The sequence below is a fragment of the Haliaeetus albicilla genome, chromosome 5 (genome assembly GCF_947461875.1).
Source record: "Haliaeetus albicilla chromosome 5, bHalAlb1.1, whole genome shotgun sequence".
NCBI lineage: Eukaryota > Metazoa > Chordata > Aves > Accipitriformes > Accipitridae > Haliaeetus > Haliaeetus albicilla.
The window spans coordinates 1583044-1604337 of NC_091487.1; the positions used below are offsets into that span (position 1 = coordinate 1583044).

Genomic DNA, 21294 nt, shown 5'->3' on the forward strand with positions numbered 1-21294 from the left:
TAACTGAAATGTTACGCAACATTCAGTTGCTACTTACATACATCTAAACATGTTATCAACACCGTTATCTTGTCAACCAAATGTGTGTTCTCCTCCGACAACATTTGTGAAGTTAATTGGACCAGGTCATGTTTGTTGTTGTTTGTTACTCCTCTTTGATATCATACAGAGACTTCCATATCTGTGTTTTGACTGAGCTTGAGGGAAACTAATTATTTAGAACCTACACATATCAAAATCATACTTTAATCCTTTCATAGTAATTGTTTTCTTCACTATTTTGGTATTAAGACTTCTTATAAGTCAGCCTGTATAGCCTGCGGATCTCCTTGGAGATCTCTTTTTAAAAAATCCTAACTTTTAGTTTCTTTGGATATATTTGTAAATGGATAGCCTAAGCATAGGCAATAACTGTGTAGCAGCTGAGTAACATCTGTAGTGACAAATGGAGTAGGTGTTTCACAGCCCTTTAGAGACAAATCTCTAGCAATTGAACTTCCTCCCCCCGCTACCACTCTACTGTGCTGACCATATAGAAATTACATACGTTGTTGCTGAGACACAGGTGTTTATTGCTGTAAACAGGATTTGTAACCAGCTGTGCCCCTGACCCCAAAACAGCCTGTACACAGATTCTTCCTTATTTATTCTGCATATGATACTTTCTGTGGCATGTGTATGAAGTTAGTGATAAAATCTAAATTTTGATTTATTATTGTTATTGTTGTTACTACTACTACTACTGAGAGTGAAAAAATACTGTTAATTCTGGATAGTGTACTTTATCTACTGCAACCAGAAAGGATCCAAAACTGTGTTAGGATGTGATCTGTCTTCAAATGCATGGAAGACAGCTTTGAATCCTGTTTTCAGGAATACGTTTAGACAAGCCATGCAGCAGTAATTTTAGGTATGCTTATTTCTGCCTTGTGTAATGAGGTAGAATGACTTTGCAGAGTATTTTTCAAACCTTGTTTTCCATGATTGGCTCCTCTAGCTCCCGTAAGGAGTCTAGCAGTAAAAGGTTGTTCAACAGCAGCTCTAGGTGTACTGTTTGTAGAAACCCAAACTGTTTAATTTCTTCACAGTCTCTTTTGGAAGAGATGCCCTGGTGGTCCCAGGGGTCCCAGTTTTATCAAGATGTTGGTGTCACAGTGCCATTGGTTAGAACAGCTCTGGGAACTTTCGTAGCAACTCAGTTACACAGAGACCAAGTGTTGAAGAAATGAGAAGTCATGTTCTCTGTGAGTGAAGACCAGGGGTTGTGCCTATGGGAGAAGAGTCCACACATTGCTTGGGTAGATGTAATAGGGAGTGATGGATCTAGCTTGTGAAGAGCTAGAGAAGGATGGGAGGTTACTATACGCTGCTGGAAGATACAGGTGCTGTTGGAGTTTGAATAGTGAATATCAGCATGACTAGCACAAGCTGAAGTATAACTGCTGTAATAATATTCTTGTGGGACAGTGAGGAGGGTTCAAGAGGTTATGATTATGAGGACCTTATTTTTTTCCTACTTATATATGCTAGGACTTTTGGAGAATGTTACTTGTATAGGAAGCAGGTAGCCTCTTATTGTAAAAGTCAGTTTTATCACCCACTATTCTATAAAGCTGCCTTGTTTAATTTCGGGGACTAATGAGTCTAGGGATTCATCTGCCTGAACTGCTAAAAAATAATTGTGCCTTCTGTTTAGATCTTACATCCTCATTTTTATTGTTTATTAGTGAAACAGGTTTGAACTTTGAAGGAGTATTTCAAACCATTCCTTTTAGAGCCTCATTTGACCCTAACTGTTCCTTTTGGAGATTGCATGCCTGAATTTTGAAATCGTAATTTAAAAGAGAGAGTGAGAAGGACTATAAATAAATAGCTTTTCCATCTAGGCAGTCCTTGTATGGATACCTAACTGGGAGTGATGTCAAAGTCTATTGTGCTTTTTTCAAGTGTATTTTCAAGAGTTGGTTGCCTAGGTCAGTGCCTTTTTAAACAGGAGATTAATAAGCATCCATGGAAAAAAAAAAAAAAAGTTCAGAGTATGTAAGTGAGAAGTTCTTAATGTGCCATCAATGGCAATTGCCAAATTACAAACGATAGTACAAAGAGAACAGAGAACTTCAGGCTCGCTTGTGCTTGAATAAGAGTTTCTTCTGCTCACAGCACCTTTCTCAATTTGCTAGTCCTCCCAGAACTACAGCCTGTAAGCATTAGCCTGTCTGAGGATAGAATACCTTGCACATTTTATTGCAAAGTGAAGTTGCTTGCTGTTAATGTTCCGAGAACTGCATCCTAACTGCATGACACAGATGCTCAGTGCAGAATATTGTGGATTGGTGCTCTGTTAAATGCCATCTTTATTTATGCATGGTATCTTTTAGTCTTTCTAAAACATTCAGGTTTGACTACCCAAGCATGGATTTGCAGTTGCTGGCAGCAAACGGGTTTTTTTGAGAGTTGTGACCTTAAATGCAAAGCACTTTCCTTTTTTTTTTTTTTTTTTTTTTCTTTTTTTTTTCTTTGTTTTCTCCTTTCTAATAACCTTTAGGAGTATGAAAACCTTTGTCACTTGTTTTAAATATCCTTATGACAAGTCCTTGTAAGCCTGTATGTATTTATAGTAAATATTGCATTGTCTTTGTCACCAGGGAGATTGCAGCTATGAACTGGAGATTCAGCCTCACTTACGTATTGAAGATGTTCATGTTCAAAGGAATAAAAGTCATCTTTCCATGATCAACTCCACATTTGATCAGAAAGCATGTTCATCTAGAAAAGACATGGCACACAGATCAAAAGTAAAACCATTTTTACCTGATACAAATGATAATGGGAGTGAATTCTTTACCACGTTTAAAGTAACAAAAACAAAGACTCCCAAAAGAACTTCCGGATTAAATTTGGAAGTGCCTGTGTTGCCTACAGATACTAATACTTCGGCTTCTTACTCAGAAAGAAGGCTTGCTCTGGTTGAAAATACTGACCAGGGCAGTCAAAAGGATGAGGAACGAGAGGTGACATTTGACTTAAATGAATTTATTGACCTGTGTGACAACAGTGAAAGTAGTATAATTCATGAAAGTGCAGCAATAAAGGTATACAAAACTGTAGATAAAGCTTGTAGGTCACTGGGGACAAATGACGCAGATTCGGGTTATAGTAGCTTCACAGTTGAGAAATCAGCTGTGTCCTCTGACTTATTTTATCTTCCTGAATCATATGTGGATTCGTTTGCACTTGTGAGACCATCTGAGGAGCCTTCTTGGTTAAATCAAGTATTTTCCCACGTGAAAAGGCTTTTATTACAATCTCCTCCCTCTCTGAATAAACTTTATGATTTTGAAAACATGATGAGAAATGAAGAAACAATATGTCCTTTTCAAAACGTTATTTCTGATAGTTATTCAGAAAGACTGCAGGACAAAGTCTTTCCTGCATCTTCAGAAGTTAATTGTTCACTGCTGCTCTTTGAAAATCCTGAACTGAAAGTCACCAGTGAATTGTGTGCTTCTGTAAGTACCTGTTTTTCAAAAACTGTATCATCTTCTGAAACTGCTGTTGTTAGTGCCAAAGAGGAACTTCAGTGGAACGACAGCTTTGATAGTCTGTTTGCCAATAAAGAATTCACTGAAATTCAAGAATTCACTGACATTCGAAAGAAAACACCAACAATAAATCACACTCTGACAAATAACCCTTCAATTAAGTATTTTGTTCAAAAAGATAAAGAAGATCTTGAAATTAACAAGAAAAATTTGATTATTGATGAAGAGAAGAGAATACACTTATTTGAAGATGAACGCATTTATGACACAAATAATGGAATTTTTTCTCTGAGCAATAAGCATTTAGTTCGGTCAGATTCAGGTGAGAGTGTTACTAGGCCAGTTGCAGAGCGAGGCTCCAAGTGGTTTCCTCCAGAGATGTGCTGCGTGAACCCTGACAAAACCTGCAAGGAGCAGCCTATAAGCAGTGAAACCACAACCGTGGAAATGTCAGGTGATATTAGTGTGACCGAGCAGTTTCTGGATAACGATGATCTTTATGACTGTTCTCTAGAACTGTTCTCTGTTAACTTTGATCTGGGATTTTCCATCGAAGAGTGTGAGAATGAATTCTTTGAAGAAAATGTAAATATTAATAATACCAGAAAATTAAACAGTGCCTCAGGGAGTCATGCAGATGTTAAATCCACTGAAGATAAAAACAAATTACTGAATGATAGCTCCAGACTTGAAACATCACCAAAACGGGATTGCAAAAGTTTTGAGAGAAGAGATATTTCCACACCATTGCCATTCCGGAGCAGGAGCATGAATGATGGAGAAGGGACTGAGGATGCTACCACTGCAGTGCCTTTCTTGAAGTCAGGAGACAGAAGAACGGGAAGTGGATCACCTGAAGCTTTGGCCTCTGCACTCACTACCCCAACAAGTAGAAAGGTTATGAATGTTGAAGCTATCAAAAGAATTCCTATGAATATCTTCCCTAGTGCCAGGGAGGAAATTCCAGAGGTGCCTCTTATAGATAAAGTAAACAAAAGCCCACGTAGGCAGAACTTCGGGAGTTCAGCTGTGGATGCACTTGATTCCCCTTTAGGAAGAACTGAAAACCTGGAAGATGCCAACCTTTGTAGTTCACGTATATCTCCTGCTGAAGGTAGGGATTTCAGTGGTACAGTTAGTTAATACCTTCATGTTTAAATAAATAGAATCCAGTATCTTTTGGATCCTCAATTTAGTTTTATGACTTAGGTGGGAAGGATGAAAGGAAAAGGGAGTAATGGTTGTAATACTAGAAGTTGGGACCATGGGAGACTTTCCAGAAACTTAACCCTGCATATGAGCTTAGCCATTTGAGGCTGAAACGCATGCATGTGTATTGGAGGAAGTACTCGGAATTAAACCTCTTGTACCGATTCGCAAGTGCTAACAGTGCAACCACATGACACAGTTTTGTGAGCTAAAACTGCCTTTAAAGCCCTTTTTTAATCTTCTCAGTATCTGATTTGTAATCATCTGGATCTGTTGCACTTCAGTCCCTGAATTCATGCCTTCATATTTTCCTTTCATTGTTCCTGAGGAATAGAAACTCTACTGATGGATTTCTTTCAGTTTAGTTGCATGACAACTGACTTGTATTTAAAATTTTCTGATTATAACTTCAGCACAAACCAGGATTGTCTTAAAAATATTGACTGTTTGTAGGCTCTATTCTATTTTTATTTCCTCCCTTCTTTCTCCCCTTCCATCTTTTTCTCACTTGGGACCAATATGTCATAAAAAAATATTTTATATTCAGATATTACCAATATATAAATGACTGTCATTCTTCACTCGCTAGTCACTTACAGGTCATATTCATACCCTTTGTTGTATTTATCTCAGAATAACCTTGAATTACTTTCAAAATAATTCAGGCTTGATAGTTCTTAGTCTGATTCATAGGGCTCATTGAGTTTTTCTGAATGGTTTAGTTACTGCCCTTAAAAATTGAAACAAAGCATAAGCGGTCCTTTTGGTGGTTAAAGCATCTTTTTTTCCTTCTCTTTGATTTTGTCTGATAGTCATATTTTCCGAAGATGATTGATTCTCAAATGCAACCTGTCTTACTGAATCATCACACCTTCAAACTGATATGTTAGTTTGCTGAATTCAAAAGTTGTAATCTATTTAATAAAGAATAATAAAAACCCCCTCCAAAATCCCTAAAAACAAAACCACAGAAAGAAACAAATTGCTGTTTTAGAATTGCAGGGTTAATACTAAACCTGGATCAGGTTCTAAGGGCTTTGTCCGGTTGGGTCTTGAAAACCTCCCTGGAGAGTGTGTGTTGTTGAAATGATAGTTATTGGTATTTAAATATGTTATTCTAGAAGTGGAATGTTTAGGAATTTTGTGCTTTTCCTTAAAGAAATTCAAACCTTTGAGTGATTTAGTTGGAACCAACTCTCCATCCCACCCTATCCTGCCATACTCCCAAAGAAACAGAGGAAAAAGTAAGCCAGAATGCCTTAGCTGCAGTTAATGTTGAGCCTGCTTTGGGGTAGGAAGGGTGTTACACTAGCCAGCCTGTCTACTACACTGAGTCCAAGGTCTCTGTCAGAATTGGAGCTTTGTCATGCAGAATGTGAAGGAAGATACTGTGTTTCATAAAGGCAGTCCTTTGTGAAAACAGAAAGGCTGTAGTTGTTTGAGAAGGAATTGGAAAGAGGACTTTTCAGTGAGTTCTGGTTTTGCTTCAATGCACCCAAAGGGATATGCGTTACAAAACGCTTCCAGAAGTGTAACTCTTACTCGACTTCTAAGAGCTTCTTCTCTTGGTTTCATTTTTCACCTCCCTTTTTCTGTATCTGTACTACCTGGGGTAATCACTTCCACTCAGAGACTCTCCAGGGAAGTAGGATTTATTGTACATCTCAGCTGTAGATTATTTATTTTGATTAACAAGGCTAAAGAGAACAATATTTGCCACACCGATCAATAAGTAATCTCCTTTGTAGGTACTTTTATAAGAGAGACAGATTTTGATTGCTTACTTATAGCAATATTGTATTGTGAACAATGCATTTTCTTGTGAATGTTGTTTACTATTTTTTCTGTAGGAGCCAGCAGTGAAAGTGAAGAAGAGATCGTTTTCCAGAGACAAAATAGGAAAAAAAAGAATGTTTTGAAGTCTCCTGATGTGAGTCTTAGAAAAAGAGAAGGAAAAAAAAAAAAAAGAGAAGCAGAATGACTAGTCAAACACCAAAACAAAAATCCTTATTGCAGTTATACTTATTTCTGTTTACATAGGTTATGAATGATAGTGATTTTGAATCACCGATTCGTGCCATCAGAAAACGTCGACACCCACTTAACATGGTTAGTAAGTGCTTTGGTGAGACAGAAGAAAAATAATATAAACTCATTTACGGAGTGTATGTATTGAAACATTTACTCTTTCTCCAGTCAATAAGTGTTCTTATTAAAAGTATTTCATGCTGTCTGACCTAAGGCATATTAGAATGTAATTGCTTTCCTTCCTTGAATTCTTTCCTGAGGTCTCCCAAGATGACTACTGTTATAGGCAGGAGAGCTGAGCCTCTCCTTTCGTGCAAGGCAGTAAATAACTTTTCTTCCACAAAGCTTTGAATCAAAAAAGAAAAAATTCATGTCACATTTAACCTGATTTTTCTTCTAAAGAACATGTTTTTTTCTGTTCCTTTTGTATTTAATAAGATGATTAGCATTATTGCATTATTTTGCCATAGCAAATCAATTGCAAAAAATCAGGCATTGCTGAAAAAAACCCCACATATTGAAGGATGACTGTGTAATTAAAATATTGCTTGCTTTAGTCTTACTTATTGAAGTGTTTGTGAAACGTTCCTCTAGTCAGACGTGTCCAGTGATGACAGCATGGATTTTCACAAGAACTCAAGTAGGACCACACATAGCAGCCCTGCAGCCTGTAACAAAAAACAGCTAAGAAGTATGAAACGGCAAAAGGTCAAGAGCAATTTTACATACAAGGTATGTGACGTTACATGTCTCTCTTAATATGTTGAAGGTCATATTTGGAGCAGTGTGCACTGAAGTTGCAATGTAGGTAACTGCTGTGCTTTGTCATAGGTGTGTGTATGTATGCGAGTGCGCATTTGCAACATTGCAAAATCTGGTTCAGAAGAACGTGTCTTTGAACATGAGCAGCACATTACCAAACAAAACCAAAAAGAGGCAGGAAGAGACTTAGTGAGATTCTACTTTCTGTTCAAACTGTAAGAATGAACTGAAAGTATTTGCTAATTTGTGTATATTTAAATTAAAAAAAAAACATGAAAATGCTAGAAATGTTGAGCACTGGTTTCGCATACTTAAGATGAAAATTTACTGTGTCATCGAGTCATTCATTCTTGTGTGTATTTTATGGCCTAAAATAATTGAGCTTCTGTCTATTTTATGGCCTTTGTAGGATCTCATGATACAACTGTACTACAGTAGGCATGCAGTTGGGCAGTTTGTTTCTAAGGTGTTGTTTAGGAGGGTTGAGGCTCATAGCTACATCATACAAGTTTATTGCAAACATTTGAGATGAAATCTTGAAACGCTGGATGGCGATCTTAACCCTCACATCCATTGCCTGACTTTCAGAGGAATCTGCGGGGCCCTGTGTAATAATGTTCTGAAGCAAAATAACAATTTACATTACAAATAGAAGATACTCAAAGATCAGTCAGACTCGGGAAGCTCAGGTTCTTGTCCAGAACTTATGCTATTAGAATACTTGATCATATGAATTTACCACCTACTCTAATGGTTTCAACTTTGAACATCTGAGGACAGCAATGGTCCCTCGACCCCAAAGCTTAAATCTTAACTTAGTATTTTACACTTTAATCTGTCACTGCATCAGGAATGGAGGCAGGAGAGGATGCAGGGCCAGAATCATATATTCATAGTAAGTTGAAAAGCTCTTAAATATGCATGGATGTAGTTCCACTAGGCAGAAATCACTGTTATCAGGGCTCTGGGGCACATTGTTGGATATTTTTAATGTGTTAAAGATAATCTTCATTATGGAGGCTTCCCTATAGGATCAGGATTTTCCATTCTGGAATATGAAGAATGGGGTAGATGAAAAATACATTTTTCAATTTTATTTAAACATTTATTTTTTTAATGTGAGACCAAAAGGTTCATGGAAAGAGAATGTGTATACTTATGGAATTCTACTCTGCCTTCACACATCATCTTACCTAAACATCCATAGTGATGAACGTGTCAGAATTCTGGATCCACAGAAGATCCAAGACATCAAAATCATTCTGATCAGTCCACCACCAGTTACAGTGTTCTGTCAGAAGTACAGGTAATGGAGTTGTAAGTGCAGCAGAGATCTGCAGTTAGATTAATGGAGATTGTGAGAGTCCAAGGTGACCAGAATAGTCAGTGGCACTGAATTCAGTTTAAGAACCTGGTAACTTATTGTTTCCCACATGTGACCAGACTCTTGACTGTTAGTTTCTGGTGTCACAGTGCTTTTCATACTGCAGGGTTTGTCCTCTCCATAGTCCTTCACAAATAAGAAGGATTAAGACTAATTGGCAATAGCATTGAGAGTTCTTTCCTGTAAACAGGTGACCTCCAGTGTGTTTCAGAATAATCAAAACTGTTCTAGAAAAGGAACTATTAATAATGCCTGTCATTCAGGCTTACTAAATGGTGTAAGCAAATAATTAAAAGACTTAGGGAAATTTGAAAATCAGAGATGTCACTTATTGTAGCACAAGATGCCGTAGTCTTCCATGTACTAAACTAAAATTTACAGCTTTGTGCTTTTTATTCAAAGTATTTTGAAAGCAAACAAATCATTCTTTTTAAATCATTGGGATACATAATGTTTTGGGGGAGTTCTTTTCATGTTTTACTTTAGTACTTTATAGCTGAAATTATAAGATAAAAAGCTAACTTAATCTAAATTATCTCTGACAAAACATCTTCCTGAATTCATTTATTTTGTTTCCATGTACATTCTTGTGAATGTTTTGTTGTCCATTTTTGATGGAACTTAGTACCAAGGTTTGTATCATGTCTCCTGCACTGCAGTTCATATTTGAAGTGCCTCATCTTCCCTGAAAGAAGAGCATTTTCTCAATAATGAGTTGCATTGTCTGATGAATTAATGGAACAGTTAATCCTAAGTCCTGAACAGAAAAGGGAAAACCAGTGTGAAGTCTGTATCTGAAGTTTCTAGTGGGCTTGAGTTCAGAGTAGTCCAGCACTTCTAAATCAAAACAGATTTTTGAAAGCAAATAAAATGAGTAAAACTAGATTTATAAGTTACAAAGTAACCTAATATTTTTGGGTAGCTTAGCTACAATCTGTTAGTAAACTCTGCCTGTGCTATTAACTAGTCTAGGTGCAAATAGTGCTACATGCTCAGGTTACCTTTGGCCAGTGCTTTAAAATGGATGCCAGCTTCACCCTTCTGTGCTGGTGGGACAGACATTTGTGCGTTGTCCTGTATTTCACTGAACTTTGTGTTCTTTACATCACCTTTCCCTGTGACGGATTCTCTTTTCAAAGCCAGAAGCCTAATAATATCTGTGATCATCTCAGTAGCCAATGTTCTGAAGTCATGAACTGATTTAATCAGAGGTCTCATATGTAACATTAGTTAATTGGGGGCCAGCTCCTAACTGAAATTTTGTCTGGATTTTTTTCTTTTTTAGAATGCAGCAAGACAGTTTCTAGATGAAGAAGCGGAGCTGTCCCAGCAAGATGCAGACTGTGTTTCATCTGATGAGAGTGATGACACAGAGAACGAGCTGAACTCTTCACTTGCTCAATTCCTGAATGATGATGCAGCGGTCACACAAGTGTTAAATGGTGAATGAGGAGAGTTGTTTATGGTTCTAAGATAAGGGGTATTGGTTAGTAGGTGGTGTATGATAGGCATGGCCATTCAGTCAGCTAAGTCAGCTAGTATGTGAGAGCTAATAAGCAGTAACCTCCTCAGCTGTGGTACATCAGGTGCTTTCCATTACCTGCTTATACCTTTTTTTTTTTTTTTTTTTTTTTATTTGCATGGTTTTCTGATGTAGTAAGTTCCTCACTGGAGTCTCTACTGCACCATAGCTTTGGGCAGGCTGGAGTCAGTTCTTTGAGGATTGTGAGGGCAGGAGATCGCCTCTCGCTAAGTGTCAACCACCCCCTCATACATCATTAGACTGAACAGAAACACAATTTTTCATTTCACTTAGAAATTTCTAAATCTTTCAGGTCTTCTGTTACACAGAAACCTAAAATATGATATGAAATAACAATAGATAAAATGACAGTGTTGACACTGACAGAGCTGAGTAGGTAATGCTGTTTTTTGGCTGAGGTGGTCTACTTACTCGTGTGCTTATGAACTTTGTCTTTCCCTGGGATATTTGCCTCATGGAATCATCTTTTTACCGTTTAAGATTCCTAGATGTAGCTGAGGATTTTCCTCCTCCACTGGAACTGTGAGTTGTTCCCTGCAAGATCCTGTGTGGGCTTCAGTACACCCATCCCTTTCTCATACAGTCTCTGAAATCAGTTGTGTCTGTTTTGGGAAAAACTTGCAACACGGAAAACTGAGTGATTTGGGTTTCCTGTGACTAATATTGCTCTTCTCCCTGTGATGGGCATCCAGAGCTCTGCCTGCTGGGAAAACTTTCTACATGGCAGCTTTCATGACAGCAAGCTGGGTAGACCTAGTCCTTTGCTTTGGGATTTCCAGAGATGTCTGGAGAATTGCAAATTTTTGTTTTGTGAAATACTTGGTTTTGGGAGACTATAAAGGAATTACTTAATATGGAAAACATGATGTAACAGTAATGAATTAAAAATTGTATCCTTAATAATACTGTATTCTCTTTTATCTTCTTGTTTTAATTCAGACTGTGAGATGACAGGAGTTTACCTGAAATCTGTGCGTAGTCCAGCTCTTGGCAATAGATATAAAATGGTTCATCGTGAATTCAACAACATGGAGATTTTCTCACAGGTATGAAACGAAATGATTGCTGTCCTTTTGAAATTCCAATTGTGTGTGACTGTATTTAGGTTCTGATCCTACTTTGAAGTGTAGTTTGCAGCCTATTGTTGATAAATTAATAAGTTCTAACAAAAGACTTTTGACTGCATTTTGCTCTTTAAGTGAAAGTGTGCAGACACATATGCTTTCATAGAAGCATGCACACTTTGTTCTTCAGCCAGAGAGAGGCTGTCAACCAGTCTGAAGCAAAAGCATCCCAATCCCTAGTTGTCTTTTCACCAAAGAGCAGAGCTCTTACGGTGACCGTTGTTGATCGATGTAGGACTGCATGGTGCTTCCAGGGTCTGAAGCTTATATTCCTCCTCTCCGCTGTCTTCCACTGTCACAGAGGATACTGACTAACATCTTCCGAGGAAGAGTCCTCTCACCCAGCATGTGATGTTTCCAGTCTCTTAACCGACTTCCCAGTTTGGTGAAACAAGCAACCCCTAAAGAGAGGTGTAACAGTTGGGGCATATGCCTGTTACCCACCTGTATGTCAGATTGCCCTGCGCTCTTCTTGCCAGGCAAGCAGGAGTGCCAGTAGATCAAATTTTCTCTAGCAATTGCAAGGTTAGCTCCTGAAACGTAAGTTTGGAAACATTTATGAGAAAATAAGGTAGCATATTTAACAGTGCTTGTTGCTGCTCCTCAGCACTCTCTGGCAGGGTTCCTCTCGCTGCCCAGTGTCCCCAGTGTTACTGGAGACTGACCCTTTACGTGGTCCCCGGGTGCTAGTTGTGCCCCTGCCGCATGGGGTAACTACTGAGCATGAATGAGTTTCCAAAGCAGATCCTTAGCCAAGCCCTTGCCCTATTACATACAGTATCATTATGCACTAGTTCTGTGTACTCATGAAAGTGCCAGTGAAACGTTGCTGGATTATCATAACGGAGCTTCTTTAGAAATGTTAACTTCTTATTCCGGCTGCTCCTGGCTTGGTTCGGTTTCTGTCATGCCTGGTTGTGTTCCCCTTCCATGTGAATGTTGTCACAGTGCTCAGCTGAGATGTTTCCTACATGATCTGTCTTCTGGGTTCTGTTTTACTCTGAACTTTCCATACATCACGATATAAATCACTTGTACAGTACTTTTTAGTTACTTAATTTTCCCTTGTTATTTCATAGTGACCAAAGAAATCACAGAATTGGAAAAACAGATGCTCAGGATGGTTCCTTATCTCCCCCTATTTTTTTTCTGTATCCTGTATTCCTGATTTTTATATCACCTTCAGCAAAATAAAATAGACATCTATATTTGATAAAAAGGATAAACCACTTTTATCTTTTGTTTGTTTTTTTTTCTTTTGTTAACACACAAAAATACAGATTGTGCCCACTGATTATTTGCAAGCAGATAAGAAGAATGTGTGGGACTCGATTTCCAGGCAGCCTCAGCTTATTATGTCAGTTTTGTTGTTGCTTCAGCTGAGGCAGAGTGTTGCTGAAAATGCAAAGCTTTTACACAATGCAAAGGCATCATAAAGTGCTTTTGCCAGCCAGCCTTGTGCATGTGCTGCGGAGTTCGTTGTGCACGTGGTACAAGGTGTGGAATCTGCATTTCTTCATGCAAAACCACAGCTTGTCCCCAGTGTGCAAGTGTGGCGGTTCAGAGTGCCTCCCCCTGTGCAGAGATGCGCAAAGGAGATACTCCTGTCTGTAATTCCAACCTGTTTGATAGTAGTATTAGCGAGCGAGTCTCGTTTCTATTGTGATAGTACAATTAATATTCCCATTAAAAGCTTTCCGGTGATGAGTCACGGGCCTGACTGAAATCTGAGTGTACGCTTGTTCCAGGCACAGCTACGAGTGTGTCAGGGCCTCCAGGGAAGTAGCTCGGGAACTGCAGAGCATATTCAGTAGGGGAGGTTTGAGAGGTGTGAGAATCCCCTAGGCCCCGCAGTGCTTGTGTGTAGGATGGATTGGATAAGCAAAGAGCACCTATGGAGAGGAGGAGCAAAATCATTACAGTGTTTCAAAACTTAACTGGGTTTGGTTTCCCTCCCCTGCCAGATTCCTGAGCAAGACCAGGGTTACGCAGAAGACAGTTTCTGTGTTGGAGAGGAGGAAGAGGAAACTTGCAGAAAAAGTGAATCTAGTGAGGAGGAAGTGTGTGTTAATTTTGATCTCCTAAATAATGAGAGTTTTACTAGTGGAAGAAAACAATACCTCACTCGCCGCAGAAAAAAATTAAACCAGGCCAGGATGGAAGAGAACTACTCTGTCCCAATGCAAAAGAAGAAACCATCCCGAATTATTGTTCTCAGTGATTCCAGCGGGGAAGAAACAAGTGTCAGCAGTGAGAAGCCCATGAAAACAGACTGTTTCAGGGCAGAACAGGAAAATGCTAAGTTACCCACTTCATTGCCTTCAGTCTCTTCTGCGCAGCACAAAAAAATTGCTGGGGAAATCATTGCTCATCAGTCTGCAGAGGCTAAGAGTGAGATGCTTCTTGGCTTGAAAGCTGCGGTATCTGAAATGCTGGATTTTCACCCAGACCATCAAGTCAGGAGCACATGCTTTCCACCAGCTGTCGCTAGTTCTGATCTGGGGAAAGAGGATCTCCAGGCTGCCACTGAGGTTGGTGTCAATTCAAAACAAGGACCTTCCTCTTGCCTCATTTTGCCAAAGAATCCCACCCCGTGGGGACCTGTCCTATTGCACTGTTGGTTTGAAGGCTGTCAGTAATACAGCAGCAAGAGTGAGTGTGCGTCTGGGGATAAAGGAGCAGGTCTGTTCTGCTTGTACTGCTTTATGCTGTCTCCCGTTTCTTTGGTATAGGAAGCTTTTGTACTCTCAGGATAACTTGGAGAGTATCATAGCAGTCAATAAATAAAAACTGGGGATTTAGATACTATCCTGAGTCTGACAGTCATGGAGGACTATGGATGGCAGAGAATGTCCACTAATTCTTTGGTTTTTGTAGTTACAAAATACTTGTTCACTGTCCTAAATTGAGACCCTTCATCATTTAAGGTTGGATTCCTGATCTCTTACACTTTTCTGCCTGACGTATCATTTACAGTATTCAGTTTTTGTTGAACTCATTACTGAAAGCTGCATACTTTTGTCATTCAAGCTGCTAAATAATTAGATCAACTAATTTGGGAGGTTGTTTATAGGGGATTAAAGTGTTAATCTGAAAATGTTAATGTTTTGCAATATCAAAAAATACCTTTTTCTTTTTTTTTTTTAAGATTTTATTGACTGGATTTAAAAAAAAAAAGTTGACTGTATCTGTTAAGCATCAGTATTTGAAAACCATATCTTTTTTTATTGGCATGTTGTTCTTTGGCCTTACGCTTCTGTGATCTCTTAGAAATACTGTCTGACTTTCAACATTTACAGGTGGAAAGTTCTTTGAAGAACACCTGTAAGAGCACTTCAGTTCCAACTCGTTCTGCTTCCACAAAACCCTCTTCAGCTACAGCTCTCTTTTCACGTGACCCTCTGGAGAAAAAGCCTTCCCTCTGTATTCTGGTAGACAGTCGTGAGATCTCCTCTGGAGCAGAGGTGATTTCTTCCTTGAAGGCAGTTCACGGAGTAAAGGTGCAGGTTTGCTCGCTGAGCAGCAGCGATTACATCGTGAGCAACCGCATGGCCGTGGAAAGGAAATTTCTGTCAGAATTACTGAACTCTGTGAACAGGAATAAAGTCACCCAGCGGATCCAGTGCCTGCAGGGCATGTTTGAGAGAATATGTGTGATTGTGGAAAAGGACAGGATTAAAACAGGTAGGTGTTCCCAGGCAGGGGCAGCATGGGGACGCACCGGTCTCCACTCAAGGCTTGTACTGGCCATACTAGCTTTCTGTATAATATGGGAGAGAAAGTAGATTGAAAACCTGTACCTTGAGTCTCTGTGGGAGTGTTACGTTAATAAGGTCACCAGCTGAACATTAAAATTTGTTTTGCTTTTGAGGGCCACTTAATATAGGCAGAGATACACAACTGGATCCCGAGGGATACATTGCATAATAATTACTGAGGCAGTGAAAAAGCAAGTTAACTCAAACATTATTAACTGACCATATTAATATATGCCGAAAAACCCAACTTCAAGACAGATTTCAACAAAGAAGGTGAGAATAGTAGAAGAAAGGAACAAGCACAATCTACGCTCAGCACTAAAATAATAGCGGACTCAAGAAAAATATTTTTTCTAGCAGTAACCTAACAAGTGGTATCTGTCAAACTGTATAGGAAAACTCTCATGGTTTAGAACCAGTGAGAATGGTAGCCGGCCTGAGCACACCATCCCACATACTCAGTCTACCTCCAAATTGTAGAGAGCAACACATAATGGCTGCTGCTTGAACAAGCAAAAGATAAGTCAGCTGAATGAAATCAGTTTTTAGAAAAAGGCAAAAAGAGTACTCCTACAAAGAGTTACCTGGGAAGGCTGTTTGAGCTATTGCCTTGTGTCACAAAGCACAGAACAGGAGTCTCAAAGATGCCTCCTGACTCGATTAAGCATTTGTGGAAAATTCAAGACTATTGCTTTAATTTAAATAGTTTGGACAAACCATTTGTTTTAATCCTAAGATCCAAATTATGCAATCAAACAATTTTAGTAACGCTGTCTATTCTCAGTGCCGTCTAGAAAATAATTGAGAGGTCTTGCTTGCACCTGCTTCACTGAAGATGGAACTAGAGCTCACAGCTCCAACTAAATTACAGATGTTCTGGGATATAAAACTCCACTATCGAAATCAAATTGTTGTGGATGTAGCTTTGGGTTTGTGACATAAATCTAATTTATTGATAGTTCAGATATGAAAACAATGATAGAATAGGTCACTGAAGATGTAGCTTCTCAGAGCAGGCTGTAGATAAGTGGATTGAGTTTGAGCTGCCTTTTTACCCTGCTGCTGAAGGTGTCATTCATCTTCATCGTTTTTGTCCATTTTTTTCTCATTATGCTGTTTCCAGAGTGTTGTTGGTTTCCTGTTTAACAGTGTTCAAGTGCATTCTTACTTTTGTAGCTTTACCCAAACCTCTTCTGATTCAGTCTGTCCTGTTGTTTATCACTTATCATGTGTTCCTCTCCCCTAATGACATTTAATTTGGAATTTCAGTGTTAATTCCTTTATAAATTATAATTATATTGTAATTATAAAATTCCTTATAAATTCCTTATAAAAGTCCTTTGAGAACTTTATCTCAAATAACCAAGTAAATCCTGTTCCTATGACCCCTCCCTGCCTCCTTTCCCTGAGATGTTTTCCCTCGTCAGCAGGGGATCTTTGAGGTGTTTTGCTTTGCAGGTGATTCATATTAGATTTTTCACAGCAATTTAGCACTTAAATCTCACTGAGTTTTCTGTATTTTCACGCTGCAGGAGAAACGTCACGATTTTTCCAGAGGACGCAGTACTACGATGGTGTGCTCTCAGCCTTGGTCCAGGCCGGGGTCAAAATTCTTTTTAGCTCTTGCCAAGAGGAAACTGCCGGTTTGCTGAAAGACCTGGCTTTGGTGGAGCAAAGAAAAAATGCTGCCATTCGCGTGCCGACAGAGGTGGAGGGTCACAAACAGGAAATGCTCAACTTCTACTTGAGTTTTCCTAATCTCAGCTACCTGGCTGCTCTCAATATGTGCCATTACTTTGACTCCGTGAAGAAGATGGCCAACAGGTAACAGCAAAGATGTACGGCAAGTGCTTTGAGGCTTGGCTTACTCCTCTGTCTCATCCGGGGCCTCCCGCGGGGGTAGTTGCTCGGGCAGATCCTTTCTGTGCCTTTCAGTTACTGCCAGCGCTCCCCAGGAGCCTTCCTGTCTCTGCATCGGTCCCGCTCTTTCTTTATGCGTGTCTCTTCAAGCCGAGCAGGGCAATGACATGGGCTCTGCTTCCGCTGTCCCTCCTGCTGCCCTATTTTTCCTTTCCCTTCCATGGCATCCTCTGTTTTTTCTGCAGCTTTCTTAGGCTTGCTTAGTCTGGTGTGCTCACAGCCCTCAGAAACCCAGAGAGGTGACCGCCAGCAGCTCGTGGTGTTCCCATTGCTCTCCTCACACCGGCCACTTCTTGCCCGCTGGCTACTTTCCCCTTTTGTCCTGGTGTCGTCCGTCCGCTGGACTCCAAAGAGCTGCAGGTGAGGTGCCCTCCTGCTGTGGTCTCTCTTACAGCTCCCCCTCCGACATTGCCACCGGCGCCCAGGTCAGCCTGCAGAAGGCGGAGGAGATCTACCGCCACCTCCACTACGGCTTTGACGTGCAGATGCTGCCCGAGAACCTCTGCGCTAAGGGGAGAAGCAATGCAGCTGCCAAGAGCTGAGTGGAGTGAAACTTTGGTTTCTGGAGCCCCAGGCTGTTTTTTGTTTTGCTGCACTTTACTGAGTTTTGATTCAATGTAAAATATGTAAATAAATCCTTGCAGAAACATCAGGGCTTTTGGCATGCTCCATCCACTGTTGTCGGGTGCCTAATGGAGGGCTGAGTCTCTGCTGGGCACCAGAGTCAGACACAGCCCCGTGCCCCCACTGCTGCCGCCCGGGCTGCTGGCTGTCAGCACTGGGTGAACGTGTACAGGTGGGCATATGGCTCTGTGGGCAGGGCAGGACCCTTCCAAAATTCCTTTAAAAATGAGGATAATGTTTTGGCAAAGTAAAGCTTTCTGGCTTAGGCAGAAAGGTGGTGACAGAGGGGAAGGAGCCTCCTGCAGGACTGGTACCCAGGTTTCCTAGGAAAAAAGTGAACTCCACATGTGCCTTACTCTTCCTGCCCAGAACGCTGAAGGGTTTGCTAGGTTTGAAGTAGAGGGCAGCGAGGAAGTCCCCTCGTTCTCGGGTGGCCTCGCAGCTCGTCCCCTCTGCTGTCTCCAGCCCATGCCCACTGGTCACCACCATTCCCTCCTGCTCTGGCTGCAAGTGATGCTTCCCCTGCCGTGGGACAGGCTGCAGCTCGTTGCTGCCACACGGTGGCTGCCTGGCAAAGGAGCAGGTTTTTATTCCTTCCCTCCCCATCTGGAGCGTGTTGGTGAGGAGACCCCTACAGAAATAAGTGAGGGACATGAACAGAGATAAATAACCTTGCTGACACATGAGGTCCGGGGGACTAATAGAGACCAGCAACAGGCTGGCGTCAGCTGTTCATCCCTGTTCAAAAACAAGAGAGGGGATGAAAACTTGCAGGCCCAGCTGACAAGATAAACAAGACTGATGGGTAGCTGGTGAATACTGCTTCTCCCCCTCAAAGAGCATGATTCATACAAATAAGCTTGTCCTTTTTTATTACATTAAAGAAATGTAAAAATTCAGATTCTTAGTAGGAGGAGTTAAAAAGCAATTCCAATGAGTTGGAGCCTGTACAACTATAAGTTTATTGCACAGCTATGTTGCAAGAAGATATTTTATCTTAAAACAAATCAGAACTTGCCAGTAATTCATATCCATGTACATTTCCCCCTCCCCCAGGAGAACCAGGGCAACAGAATGGAAGAGCCTGGGCAAGAAAGCGCTACTTTGTACACACAGAAAAAATGACAGACGTTGCTGGAGAGGTAGCGAGGTGAGAATGGTGTTAAAACACATAAAAACACTCCAGGGCAAGGCTTCCGGACTGAACTCCTAACGTGACAGGAACACCATCTCAGAGAGGTGGCCAAAGCCCTTGGCTTTGTACAAGAGGCACATAAGTACTGAACTAATAAAACCCACAAAGTTCATTAAACACAAAAATAGAAATCCTGTTCTTCATCCGAGGAATCTGCTGCCTCAGCCCCAAAGAGCTTCTCTACAACAGGGGTCTGTTTCACTTCTGCAATAAGAAAAACAGGAAAGTATTAGTGTGTGTGCCTGAGCTTAGAAAGCAGTTACAGAAGGTCCAAAAAGCAAAGACGCTTATGAGAAACAGAGTGTGGAAATGTCGTGGTTTAACCCCAGCCAGCAACCAAGCACCACACGCAGCCGCTCACTCACTCCCCCCCATCCAGTGGGATGGGGGAGAAAATCGGGAAAGAGTAGTAAAACCCACAGGTTGAGGTAAGAATGGTTTAATAGAACAGAAAAGAAGAAACTAATAATGATAACACTAATAAAATGACAACAGTAGTAATAAAAGGATTGGAATGTACAAACGATGCGCAGGGCAATTGCTCACCACCCGCCGACCAACACCCAGCCAGTCCCCGAGCGGCGATTCCCCGCCCCCACTTCCCAAACTAGATGGGACATCCCATGGTATGGAATACCCTGTTGGCCAGTTTGGGTCAGCTGCCCTGGCTGTGTCCTGTGCCGACTTCTTGTGCCCCTCCAGCTTTCTCGCTGGCTGGGCATGAGAAGCTGAAAAATCCTTGACTTTAGTCTAAACACTACTTAGCAACAACTGAAAACATCAGCGTTATCAACATTCTTCTCATACTGAACTCAAAACACAGCACTGTACCAGCTACTAGGAAGACAGTTAACTCTATCCCAGCTGAAACCAGGACAGGAAAAAATTATTAAAAGCAAAGATTGTGGACACCCAACAAAAGAGTGGCTATGTGAAAGTAAGCAAAGGAACCTGAAATGAAGGAGAAACAAGGAGTACTTACTGTTCTCAAAACTGAACCGGGTTCTGCGTGAAGCTGGTGTACCAAGCACACCTTCGGCCTGATGGAAAGGACAAAAAGGCTCTGCTCACACAGCTGCTACAGGAACGTCAGAACAGCGCAGGGGAACTGGCACAGAGTCAGTCTTACCCTGGAATTAAGTTGCCCTATCACTATGCTACATTTTCACTAAATAATCTAAACTGTTCAGCAAATGCTTTCACTAAACTAGAGGCAGAATTCATTTTTCTGCTTCTGGGATCTCAGCTTTTCATGGAAAAGCCAGAAGAATTACAAAACCCAGGATAGCAAAGGAATAAATACATCAATTCAGGGACTATCCGATACAAGGTGAGAATTAGTTTCCTTTCCCACTGTACAGAAGAATATAACAGGAACTTAATGTACCTGAAGATCACAGAATTCAAAAGCAGTTACAAATCCTGAAAAAAAGCAATGTATTTAACCCTGACAATAAATAGCTCTTTTCTAACGAAAAGAACATTTCTCCGAGAGAAATAGATACAAAACCCAGAAGTTTGGGCAGAAGTAGGAGAGGGTTCCTGTTTTCCCTCTTGAATATACACACTAGTCTGTGATCCCAGGATTCTTTTGCCTGCTGCTTAGCAAAACTTTGCATCCCTAAGGTAGAACTAGGTAACGTTCAAGGAAACCAGCATTACCGACTTCTTCTTGACCTTGTCCCAGGTGCCTCTGCTGCCCTGCGTGTTCTTCTGCATTCTGAATACATGCCTGTCGTAATCATTCCTGCAGATGTAATCAAGCACCTTAGTGTCACTGGTGTGCTGCCTGCAGAATCTGCTGGATACACTTAAAGGCATTATACATACAGCTCTAATTCAGAAGGAAAAGTAGCATGGCCATTCAAAACAGTTGTTGTCAATTAAATATAACAGCAGCTCTGGGAGTATAACAAGACAGAAGAGTTTCATGAGATTACATGCTAGAACTCTTAATGCAAGTATCAGACAAAGCTTCATCATCTGCCCAGATGAAGTTCATTTCTTGTCCATCAGAGAAAATGCCACTTGCAGTGTAAGTTTCAAGGCAATTCCAGTTTGTTTCAGTAAAGCCTGAAGCAACTGGGTTATGAGGTTAAGACTCAAAATGAGCAGAGAAAGCTCTGCTGAGGCTGAAGCCCAAATCACTACCTTCTCCAAGGGTAAAGGGACACACGATTGGCCTTGTTTTCATTGCCCATGCTT

At 40.6% G+C, this 21294-nt stretch overlaps 2 protein-coding genes across 5 annotated transcripts in view; one reads left to right on the plus strand and one right to left on the minus strand.

Annotated features, from left to right (window-relative positions):
* The window catches only part of FANCM (FA complementation group M), a 78568-nt gene extending 60646 nt beyond the window's left edge, over nucleotides 1-17922 (plus strand). For 2 of the 3 annotated variants that reach the window (XM_069783009.1, XM_069783010.1), the window contains 10 exons: nucleotides 2646-4656; nucleotides 6602-6681; nucleotides 6792-6860; nucleotides 7374-7511; nucleotides 10211-10367; nucleotides 11408-11514; nucleotides 13557-14123; nucleotides 14892-15276; nucleotides 16883-17174; nucleotides 17665-17922. In XM_069783009.1, the coding sequence (XP_069639110.1) occupies nucleotides 2646-4656; nucleotides 6602-6681; nucleotides 6792-6860; nucleotides 7374-7511; nucleotides 10211-10367; nucleotides 11408-11514; nucleotides 13557-14123; nucleotides 14892-15276; nucleotides 16883-17174; nucleotides 17665-17812 (3954 nt within the window). In that variant the 3' untranslated portion in view covers nucleotides 17813-17922. Of the gene's footprint in view, nucleotides 1-2645; nucleotides 4657-6601; nucleotides 6682-6791; nucleotides 6861-7373; nucleotides 7512-10210; nucleotides 10368-11407; nucleotides 11515-13556; nucleotides 14124-14891; nucleotides 15277-16882; nucleotides 17175-17664 lie in introns of those variants that run through there. The other variant, XR_011324580.1, reaches the window with a different exon arrangement.
* A 913-nt stretch (nucleotides 17923-18835) lies between these two features.
* The window catches only part of MIS18BP1 (MIS18 binding protein 1), a 29619-nt gene continuing 27160 nt past the window's right edge, over nucleotides 18836-21294 (minus strand). The window contains exons 14-16 of one of the 2 annotated variants that reach the window (XM_069783011.1): nucleotides 20752-20899; nucleotides 20072-20129; nucleotides 18836-19293 (exon numbers count right to left, since the gene is read on the minus strand). In XM_069783011.1, the coding sequence (XP_069639112.1) occupies nucleotides 19202-19293; nucleotides 20072-20129; nucleotides 20752-20899 (298 nt within the window). In that variant the 3' untranslated portion in view covers nucleotides 18836-19201. The remainder of the gene's footprint in view (nucleotides 19294-20071; nucleotides 20130-20751; nucleotides 20900-21294) is intronic. The other variant, XM_069783012.1, reaches the window with a different exon arrangement.